Source organism: Musca vetustissima, unplaced genomic scaffold, assembly GCF_032173495.1.
Source record: "Musca vetustissima isolate MV318-11 ecotype Yass unplaced genomic scaffold, APGP_CSIRO_Mvet_v1 utg5917, whole genome shotgun sequence".
In the NCBI taxonomy this organism is placed as follows: Eukaryota; Metazoa; Arthropoda; class Insecta; order Diptera; family Muscidae; genus Musca; species Musca vetustissima.
In genome coordinates this window covers 183226-193976 of record NW_026879604.1, presented here as the reverse complement: position 1 = coordinate 193976, position 10751 = coordinate 183226, and the positions used below count along the sequence as shown (strand labels likewise).

At 33.7% G+C, this 10751-nt stretch overlaps 1 protein-coding gene across 1 annotated transcript in view; it reads left to right on the top strand.

The window, feature by feature from the left end:
• The first annotated feature begins 1286 nt into the window (after positions 1-1286).
• LOC133324604 (trypsin-1) overlaps positions 1287-10751 on the top strand; it is a 68115-nt gene continuing 58650 nt past the window's right edge. Inside the window, exon 1 of the mRNA XM_061533441.1 lies at positions 1287-1524. Within this exon, the coding sequence (XP_061389425.1) occupies positions 1287-1524 (238 nt within the window). The remainder of the gene's footprint in view (positions 1525-10751) is intronic.

Here is a 10751-nt window from a genome sequence, read left to right as displayed (position 1 = left end):
CTAAGCCGGCTTGTCTGTGCGAGGTGTATTTTTAACATCAAAAATTCCGTAACGGAATCTACAAAGCTACAATTGCTGTTACAGTATCAGAACCTAAACACCATTCACACTTTTAGCCGCTTGGCTTGCATTTTCGCATTTGTCAAAGGAAAACTTTAAAATGTACCTAATTTTTTTTGTTCACTTCCATTATTAACACCCTGTAACTCACAACTAAATGCACCAAACAAAAAACAGCGAAATATTTTTTTTTACTGCGAAATTCCGCCCTTCCAACGAGCATAAATCTGAAATTGTTTGAAACATACTTAACGAAAAATCTATCAGTACAGCCGTCTGCCGAAAAAATAATGGATTTCTTTTTTCCCAACCTATTTTTTTATATGAGCTATAGGACTCCATTAACATGCTTCGGAATGTCGATTTGGGCCAAATATGTACCGTTTTGTTGTATAATTTGTTGCCATTTTAAATGTAACTTCAAGAATTTGCAAAAAACTCTAGTAGTCGATTTTCACAATCCTCCCTAGATACCATTTTTTGGGGCTTCTTTTTGAATCCAGCTTTGTGTAAATGTATATATATATATATATAAAGTATCGCTAAGTTGACATTCTGTATTCTTGGTGCATGTTTTGACATAGATTCATATCCTTGCTAAATTCGAACGGAATAAAGATACATATTTATAATGTATAGATGAAGATTCGCTACCTCCTTGAAGACACGGCGTTTGTGAATGATTTCAGTGGAGTATTAATTTTAGTTTCTAGTAAGCGAATTGTTGAATTTTACCTTTAGTTGTATATGAAACTGTTAATTGTTAGAATGTGTTTTTAGAAAAGATTTTTAATTGGATTTATTTAAAATGTTTTGCTCTGTCATTATATAAAATATTAAATGTGTATATATTATAAATCTCACAGAATCGCTGTCATTATATATTTCTTCGCCATTATAAAATTTTCCATCATTTCCATCATTTCCATCATTTACATGTGAAATTTTCCCATCATTTACATATATATATATATATATTTGTATTTATTGAGATTTATCTAAGAATACCCGAAGAACTGTTTTCACTTCCTAAACCTAAAAACTTTAAACAATAAATATTTGTGTACCGTTTTTGCTGAAATTAGCACGTCATGTCTTAAACAATTTTAAAATGTTATTGTATTATTAAATAGAATATTATCCTTGTATAATACTTCTTTTCTTTATACAGATCGAATCATTCTCCATTAAAAGGTGTATTAATCATGATTTAACAATATCCCAAGATGTCCCCAATATTCCTATTACTTTGGATAATTGCATCAAACAAAATATTTGTAGCATGTCGTATTTCCGAATCAAAAAGCAACGTTACATATATTGCCACCAAGGCATCAAAACGCCAAAGTAAATTTTTATTTGACTCTATATTTCGGATTGGTTCTGGTATTTCCAATGTATTTGGCGACGAAACATCGGAGGATGAAGATTATGAAGACGTTTATATTGAAAAGTGCGATTGCGGTAAGTTTGAAAATATCAATAGAGCCTGTTCGAAAATGCAGTACTGCGCCGCATATTATGCGCAGTGCTTTCCAAAAAAAGCAAGCAGTGACAACACTGCAAATGCAACAACTCAGTAGTATTTTATGCGGAAACGGACAGTAAATACTAATCACAATTATAATGCAAATGCAAGTAAACAAAAGTGCAAGTAAAACATAATGCACCTAATTAGTAATTCCATCAAATTATAATCATAATATGCAGCGCAGTGTAGCATTTATAAATACACATATTTTTTTTTGTTAATCATAAAAAAATTAACACGTTAAAGTACATAGTTGTATTTTAAGCATTTTGTTTTCTTTGTAGATATATACTAGCTAAACATTTAAAGAGTGTTTTATAACGCATTTACATAAACACTTTATATCATGTGGATTTATGAAATCCTGAAAATAAATTATGGTCATTTGCACGGGCTTTGAGATAATCACCCCTATTCTGTATGAGTCTAAACGCAACCAGAGAGTCACGAGTCAGCGTCATACTTTTTCGCCGGCGTGAAAACCAAACGAAAGAGTTAGCGTTAGAGGCACAAAATGTCAATTATTTGTTTTCATTTTCTGACAGAAAATTTTACGTTGTGCAAAACAAAATCAATTTATTATTTAATAAACAATAATGTCAAGGAACTTGGATGAAATTATCGAAAAAAATATTTTTCTTCCATTTTATTATTAATTCGTTAAAAAACATCCACAATCATTGAAAATATTTGTTTTTTCAACAGCACTGCCATATGTTTTGATATAAATTCTCATTGAAATTTGGTAGCACTGTTGATTTTTACCTAAAATATGGCAACTCAATTGAGAGCAAGAGAGAAATTTTGAGTATGACGCTGAGCAAAAATGAATAAAATCTATTCTAGCGTCATGCCGCTAGACGCGAACGTCAGCCGTCGCGATTTCCCGTTGCCAATATAAACACACGGCAAACGACTGTCGCTGACTCTAGACTCTATGGTTGCGTTTAGACTCTATCTCGTCGTCGACACGACGTCGAAGAGAGTCTTTTTTTGCAAATTGGTATTCCCTATGTCGTTGTCGACATTTATCGATAACTATTGAAACATTTTTGGTATTCCGTAACAATGTGTGACGACGACGATGTCGAAGATTTCTTCGTCATAGTTTTTGTTGACGACTGAAGCGTTTGAACATTTTTTTTTAGAAATTGAAAAAAACATGACCGGACAAGAACAGGATACATCATTCTAGAATCTATTCAATACTTAATGCAAAATAAAGTTTAAATAAAGAAAAATATATGGGATCTATATATAAATCTGAACCGATTTTGACCAATGTCAATAGGACTCGTCTATGTAGAAATAACATTTTATCCCAATTGGATGGATTTTTTCCAAATTTCATCCCATTCGGATCATAATGGTGGCATGTAACTTGTTTAAAATAATACATGGATGGAGTGACATGCATAAATCGACTGAAAAATAATACTATGTACATATATACTAAAAAGTAACTATGGGTCTATCTCGTTTCTTTTTGGTCGTTGCAAACACATTTACCAAGACATAATGCCCTGTGCCACAGTGCGGTAAAGGATACAAACATATTTGTGCCCAAAAATATGCAACAAAATAAACAGCTGACCACATTTGATATTATCGATAAATAGTCGACATCGTCGCATGAGTGTTACAGAATACCATGGTATATTTAATAAGGTAGCCGCATCGGGCCAGCTGTTGGACAAATAAATGTCAAAAATGTTGTTGTAATGTTGAACCAAAAAATTAAAAAACAAAATTATAAATGAAAATCTCCGAATTTCTAATAGCTTTTTTGGCAATACTTTTATTAACAGTTTCCACAAGAATTTGTGTAAAAAAATCTTGCCAATCTTTTTGTTTTGGCAAAATATTTTTGACATATCAAAATACAACAACCGATGTTTGTTGTAGAAATTCGCCGATGCGGCTACCTTGTATATCTACCTTGCAGAATACCAAAACAGTGTCGAAGTGATGTCGATGTCGATGCGAAGTGATGTCGAAAGAGAAACGTCGTCGATAACGACGACGACATACGGAATAGGGTTGAATTTCTATTAATTGTCAGATAATATTCATTTACATATATACACACACTCACACTTGTTTAAATAAAGAAAAATTTTTACCACGAATTTTTGAATTAAAAATAAGATTTTAAATTAAATTTTTATTGGAATTTGATATTATAGTTATGTTTATAAGTGATAAAAAGTTTCACAACAAAAATAAATTAAAAATCGAAGACATATTAATACAAAATAACTTTCCCATACATTTAATAAAATCGTTGATAAATCAACACGAAACAAAAAAACGAGAGAACGAGAAACGAGACAGAATCGGAAAAAAAGATATATAAATCACTGATATATTTACCAAATATATCTGAACGATTGGAACAATCTGATATCTATGACAAAATAAAATATACAATAGCACATAGTTCATATAAGACAACAAAATCATTATATAGTAAAAAGCAAAATTCCAAAAATGGATAAACATAATGTGATATACAGTAGAGATGCTCCACATCAATAGTTTACCAACAACAAAACGAATAAACAACAAAGCAGACACAGACAACACAACTTACTGCTACAGACATCTAACGCGTAGGAAGGGGTCTTGCAATTAACCAATAACAATCAGTGCAATAATAACTTTTGACCGTGGTAGTCACACTACGCTAGTTTTAAGCTAATTATTTCTTATGTTTGTTATTTAAAGTAAGCGATCGTATCTTATGAGTTATATGTTTTTAGTATTAAAAAGCTGTGATATATATTCTAATTAGTTGTAATGTTTATTTATTGTAAATCAGAAAACTTCCCTGAAGATGAAATTCAACGAATTTCGAAATATCGGAAAATAATAAATAAATACAAATATTGACCTCAAGCTCGATCAGCCATCTATAATTTATGGAATTAGGTCCAACATGAGAAGGACATACACGTAAGCCATATGAGGCCTGTTGTACGCTCTAGATGTGTGGAGAAAGAAATAGTGAAGTGTATATTAATAAAGAAAAGCATTTGGGTTTGATTCCCTATGAATCTAGGAATTCCGTGTTTTTTGCGAACTCCTGCAGTCTTTTCCATTCACACCCCCTCAGATCGCCCAGTCCGTGTAGAGTGTCATTTCCCAAGAATTGTCTCCGAAGGCATGTAAAAGCTGGGCAATGGCATAGGAAATGTTTCAGTGTTTCACTGTCTTCCCCACACGCTCTGCACTTGTTGCTTCCTTCGCATCCAATCTTGAGTAGATGTGCCTTTAGGCCGAGGTGTCCCATTAGAACTCCCGTAGTCGGCTTATTTCGTTTTTGTTTAGCGTTAGGATTTGCTTAGTTTTGTCTTCATTTGGGTCACCCCATAAGATTTTGGTGATTTTTCCTGTCCCCACATTATCCCAAAGGGTTTTGTGGGTCTCATGTTCCCATTCCCTCATTTCTTGGCGTGTTTCGCTAAAGGGTTTTGAGGTATAGACCTCCATTGTGGGTAGTGCAATGGCACTCCTGGCTAGTTGATTTGCTATCTCGTTGCCTATGATTCCTTGGTGAGCCGGTACCCATATAATTTGTACAGGTCATTGATGTGAGAAATCATTAATGGTTTTTATACATTCCAGTACAGTTTTTGATTTAACTGTTCTGGAAGATATTGCATTTATAGCTTGCTTGCTGTCCGTAATAATATTTACTGTATTTTGTCTTTGTCTGTTATAGCTTGACCCTCCGCCAGTAAGATCGTGCTGTGATCTGTAAGACGAAGAGAAATTTCGGTATCCGGTTCTTCGATAAAAAGTCCCAGTCCAGTTTTTCCTCCCAGTCGAGAGCCATCCGTGTAGCAACAGTTACCAGGCGGCATCTGAACTAGTGTTCCGCTATTCCATTGTTCTCTATCTGGTATTATAGTTTCGCACCGTGTCACTACTCTTGTTTCAGTATACGGTCTGAATCAAAGATATTGAATGTCGACTCATTTGTTGCCTTAAAATGTTTTTATGCGGTGTGTTGTGTCCGGTGTATATCCACTCGTCCATTGCTTTAAGTCTTAAAGCTGTAGATGTATATATAATATTGTCTCCAAAGCCCTAGTTGGCGTTGTACGCATTGCTCCACATATTCCTAGGCAACACGTTCTTTGAACTTTCTGCAACGTTTTTAAGTTACATTTTTATCCATTGCTGTCCACCAGACAACAGACGCGTATGTTAGAATTGGTCTAATAACGCTCTTATATATCCAGTGTATCATCTTTGGATTGAAACCCCATTTAGAGCCTACGGCTCTTCTGAAGAAACACCAACATCTTTGGGCCTTGTCAGCCCTTTGCTGTATGTGGTCTTTCCATTTAAGTTTCTTGTCTAGAATTACTCCCATGCGATTTGTATGCGATTTTTAGCACCGGCTTTCCTGCATAGTAAGTTTGGATTATTTCTCCTCAGAAGTATTATAACGTCGTCTGCATAACAGACTGGTTCAGATCCTTCGTCGGTTAAGTTCCTTAAGAGTCCTTTTATGGTGGTTACCCACAGGAGCGGTGACAGAATCCCTCCCTGCGGTGCTCCCTGACCTACTTTGTCTTTGATTGTTATATCATATATGCTACAGCTTATCCATCTATTCCTTAGCATATAGTTGACCCAGTCTATGATTGCCCGGTCCACTTGGAAGGTATCTAGGATTGGATAAGCGTATTTGTGCTGACATTGTTGAAGGCTCCTTCAATATCAATGCATACCGCTAAGGTATACATCTTCTCAGCGAAGGTGCCCTCAATATATTGTACTACCTCATGTAAAGCGGTTTCCACTGATCTCCCCTTTACATAAGCATGTTGTTTGTATTTCAGCGTATCATTGGGTATACTGTTCCTATCATGGTGCCGATTGTACGTTCCATGGTTTTGAGTAGGAAAGAAGTTAGGCTTATTGACCGATATGATTTTGGTGTGACGTAATTTGCTTCCTGCCAGGCTTTCGGTGTGTACGTCAACCATAAACAAGCATTAAAGAGTGCGGCTAGATGTGGTGATAAAAATAGCGCTTCTTTTTGTAACAACGCGGGGAAGACGTTATCTGGTCCTGCCGCTTTCAATGGTGAGACGCTTTTTAGGGCGTCTAACACCATTGACTTGTCAATAATTGGTTCCTCTGATCTTTCTTCCCTATCTGTCATGACATCGTCCATTGTCGATGTGTTCGATGGGAAGTGAGCCTGGAGAGGACAACTTTCTTGGAATGACTTTACAATTACTTCCGTTAATTTGTTACGTTCCTGTCTATGTCATTCGTGTCTAGGCATTCATAGTGTGTTACGGAAGTGTATTGGTTTCGGCGGTGGCCGTAGGATTTTAAACATAATATATTTGTGGTCAGAAAAGGAGTACTCTTCTGAGACCCTCCACTCCTGTACCTCATCTATTAAGTTTACTGAACATAATGTTATATCTAATACCTCCTCTTTAATTCTGTTGACAAAGGTAGGTTTATTGCCTATGTTAAGTGTTATCAGATCGTTAGTATTTAAATAATCTAAAAGGATCTGGCTCTTTTGTTAGTATTTGTACTGCCCCACGCAATATGATGTGAGTTAGCATCACTACCAATTAGTACTTCGTTACCTGTTTCCATTGCTTTCTTCACCAGTCGCTGCAGCTCCGCCGTTGTTGGTGGTATCGGCGAGTCGAACGGGAGGTACACTGAAGCCAGGTAAATGTTACCACTCCCCTGTTTCAGTACAGTGTCGTCCGATGTTGACAACTCTGGGGAGAAATTTGTATGACATATTATACAGGTTCTCGGACGAGACCCCGTTTTTGCATAGAAGAGTTTGTAATTTATATGGCTTAATCCAGAGACCTTGTTTTTAATTGTCCAAGGTTCCTGGATTAGTCCGATGTGTATTTTACCTTTTATAATTTTTTCTATCAGGGCCAGGATTGCCGTCTCGCTCCGATGGAGGTTGATCTGGATGAATTTGATATTTATAAAACACGTCTCCCAAAATATGTATTTTCGGGTTTCTGTTTAATGAAAATCATTTTAAAAATACAACATTATTTCAGCGGCTCGGTGCAAGTATCGGTTAACTCCAAAAAACTTGAGAAGTCTGATGATATATGTTGTTTTTAAAATTCCTTTAATAATATGAATGTGAATCTTTATTATTCTGAAAAATTATTATACTATACGTATAGGATTGTATAGCATAGGATGGTGTTTAAGTGCGTTGTTAAAAATAAATTACGTCATTTTTGTATGGTAAATGACGCAAAATTGTGTAGATTAAATATGAAAGGTACATTATAAAATATGTATAAATAGCGGAATAAACATAATCGTAGACCTTCCGATTACGGAAATTTGATTTGATGTTATCAAAATGTTTTTAAAACGTTCTTAATGAATCCACCTTTTAACAATATGTTGCCACATACATTTTTCTTGAAAAATGTTTATTCTTCAAATTAAAATTATACAATCTGGTATGACAAATTAAATCAACAATAAAAATGTAATTTATCTGAACACAGATATAAATACTATGGCAATTTCGACTGAAAAATGTGTCTAATATTATCAAGATAGTCAAAATCATAATCTTAATTATTTGATGTTTTCAATAAATCCATTTATTTAATTTTGTGCGACAAAGCAACGAATTACAACAATGATATATATAGCCAGGTTAATTACGATTTAGCTTCATCAGAAAAACTTCCCCACTTCTTTTAAACCTTTTTATTGATGTAGTTTTTGTTTTGATCATTGTAATATTAACTGTCTTTTTTCTTTTTCAGTAATATTTCCTCATTAAGTTCTATTTCAGAGTGTAAGCCGTTTTATTCTCTTTTGCCATAATACAGAGAAAAGAAAACATCAAGTAAGATTTTAAAGAATAAAATTTATAAATTTTACTAGGAGAAATGTTCCCAGTAATTTCTCAGCATGGAACTGTAAAAATTGGTTTTTCATTTCACTCTCTATTACTGCACTCTGGAGTAAACAGAAAATTTCCAGTAACATTTGGAAACAATGGCTACCAAATATCGAGTTCTTTATTTTTTTAATTAAAATTTAATTTATCAAATTGAACGAAACTCAATTACAGAACTGGAACCATTACTGATTGATTGATTGTATTTATATCCACACATGTGAATGTGCTCACATATTTATTTTCTGCCATAATTATTACATATTTTTAAATAAGATTTAACCATATATGTTTTTCTTTCGTTTATCTATTATGATTATATCTATTTGGACACCTACTAATATTCTAAAGGATACATTTACTAAAAATATTTCATAGATAAGCTGAAGAACCTAAGAGAAAAACGACAGGGAAGGAAAAGAACAGAGAAGGAGGCGGAAAGATTAAGTTAGCGGGTAGTGTATATATGGGCAATATTGCCAATTTTTTAATATTCCATTTTAAAAAAAATCAGTTTTTTTTGTTTTCGTAGTACATCAATGATTTTTGGTACATATATAGAGAAAAATGTCCTGACTCCAAATCCGTTCGCGATTTTTGTTTGACGTTTTTGTTTGATTCGCGCGAAAGTTATGGAGGTTTTAATTTTGGGCATAAGAAAAAAATCTTAAAATATGAACAATAAAAGAATAATTTATTTGGTATTTAAGTATTTGGTATTTGAACATTTAAGCTTCCTGCATCAATACATTGCCCTCTATCTCGAACTTGCCTAAAAATATATAAAGAATTAGTTTCTAATTTAATGAAACTTTGTATTACTGAGGAATTTTCTTCCATATTCAGTAATTTATACAACTTAAACAACTTAAAATTTATACAACTTAACTTCAAATTGACCTTTGCAAAATAAAAAAAAGTTTTGAAAACTTTTTGTGTTTGGACATAAAACAGCTGTTCCAAAAATGCTGAGTTTGCAAAATCTTACTGCATAAAATTCTTTCAGTAAACTCCAGTAAGTTTGTTGTGTTCAACTGTCAAACTTGCTCTCTCACTTGACTCTCTTTTGCTGGATTTTTGTGTAAACAGACAACATTTAGCAACATTTGGTAACAATTGTTACCAAGTATCGAGTAAACAAACAGAGCTATTGAGGAAAATTATTATTTTACCCGAATTTTACCGACATATTGACATATATAAGTATAGTATAAGTATGAAACTTTCGGATTATATCAAGACCCTTCCGATAAATCTTGGGGCTCTATAAATAGGAATAAATCTTAAAATAAAACTATGTTATGAAATATACATTTTAAATTGCGTCTTAATCGCGTAATCCTCAAAAGCATTTGATGCGCACTTGGTTTTCATGAAATTCTGAATGTTATCTTCTAATCCATGCATGTTTTGGGAAATTTCATTTGACGGCTAAGACGTACTACACGTTGTATTGAAGTACCAAAAAAAAAAAAAATCGTAAAACGCGAATAATTTCCGAAAACACTATATGCCTTTAACGCGCATCCGATGTCGGTCGGTGTACATCCAAAAAAATTCAGTAAATTTTTTAGATAAATTGGGTACATCTCTCTTTAGGCTGAAGTTTTTAAAGTCATTTATCCGCGAATTTAAAAAAAAAAATTGCAAAATATCGTGTTTTTGGAAGTCCAATTTCCGCCGTTCTAGCAGACGTATTTTGACGAATAAGAATTTATTGCATCTGAAACTTAAAAAACCTTACTGATCGCGGGTACAAATAGAGAACATAAAAAAACTAGATCGCCTCAACCTGTTGTTACAAATTGTTTCACATTAAAGTAGACACAGTTTCCACCCAAATAAAGTTTGAAGGTCAATATCACGAAAATTTTGCAACAACAGATCAGTTAACCAAAACTATTCACTTTCTTTCATATACATAAATAATTCCCGAGTTAAAAAGGAGTGAACCTCCGCTTAAAAAATTGGCAATATTGACCATATATAATTTAGTTAGTAATCCACCATATTTACCTCACTCTTGGAAATAAGAGAGCCAATTCTACAGTGACTAGTAATGATCCCTACAGTTAGTTTCATATCCTTTTTGCCAAAATAGATTAATGAATTTGATCTACGCCTGGAGATCAAGGGCCAGATGGATTAAGAGGTTCTCCATGAGGTTTCCTCCCGCCATCTGCGTCCCGCTTTCTCCAAAAAGATCTTATGGATACAGCC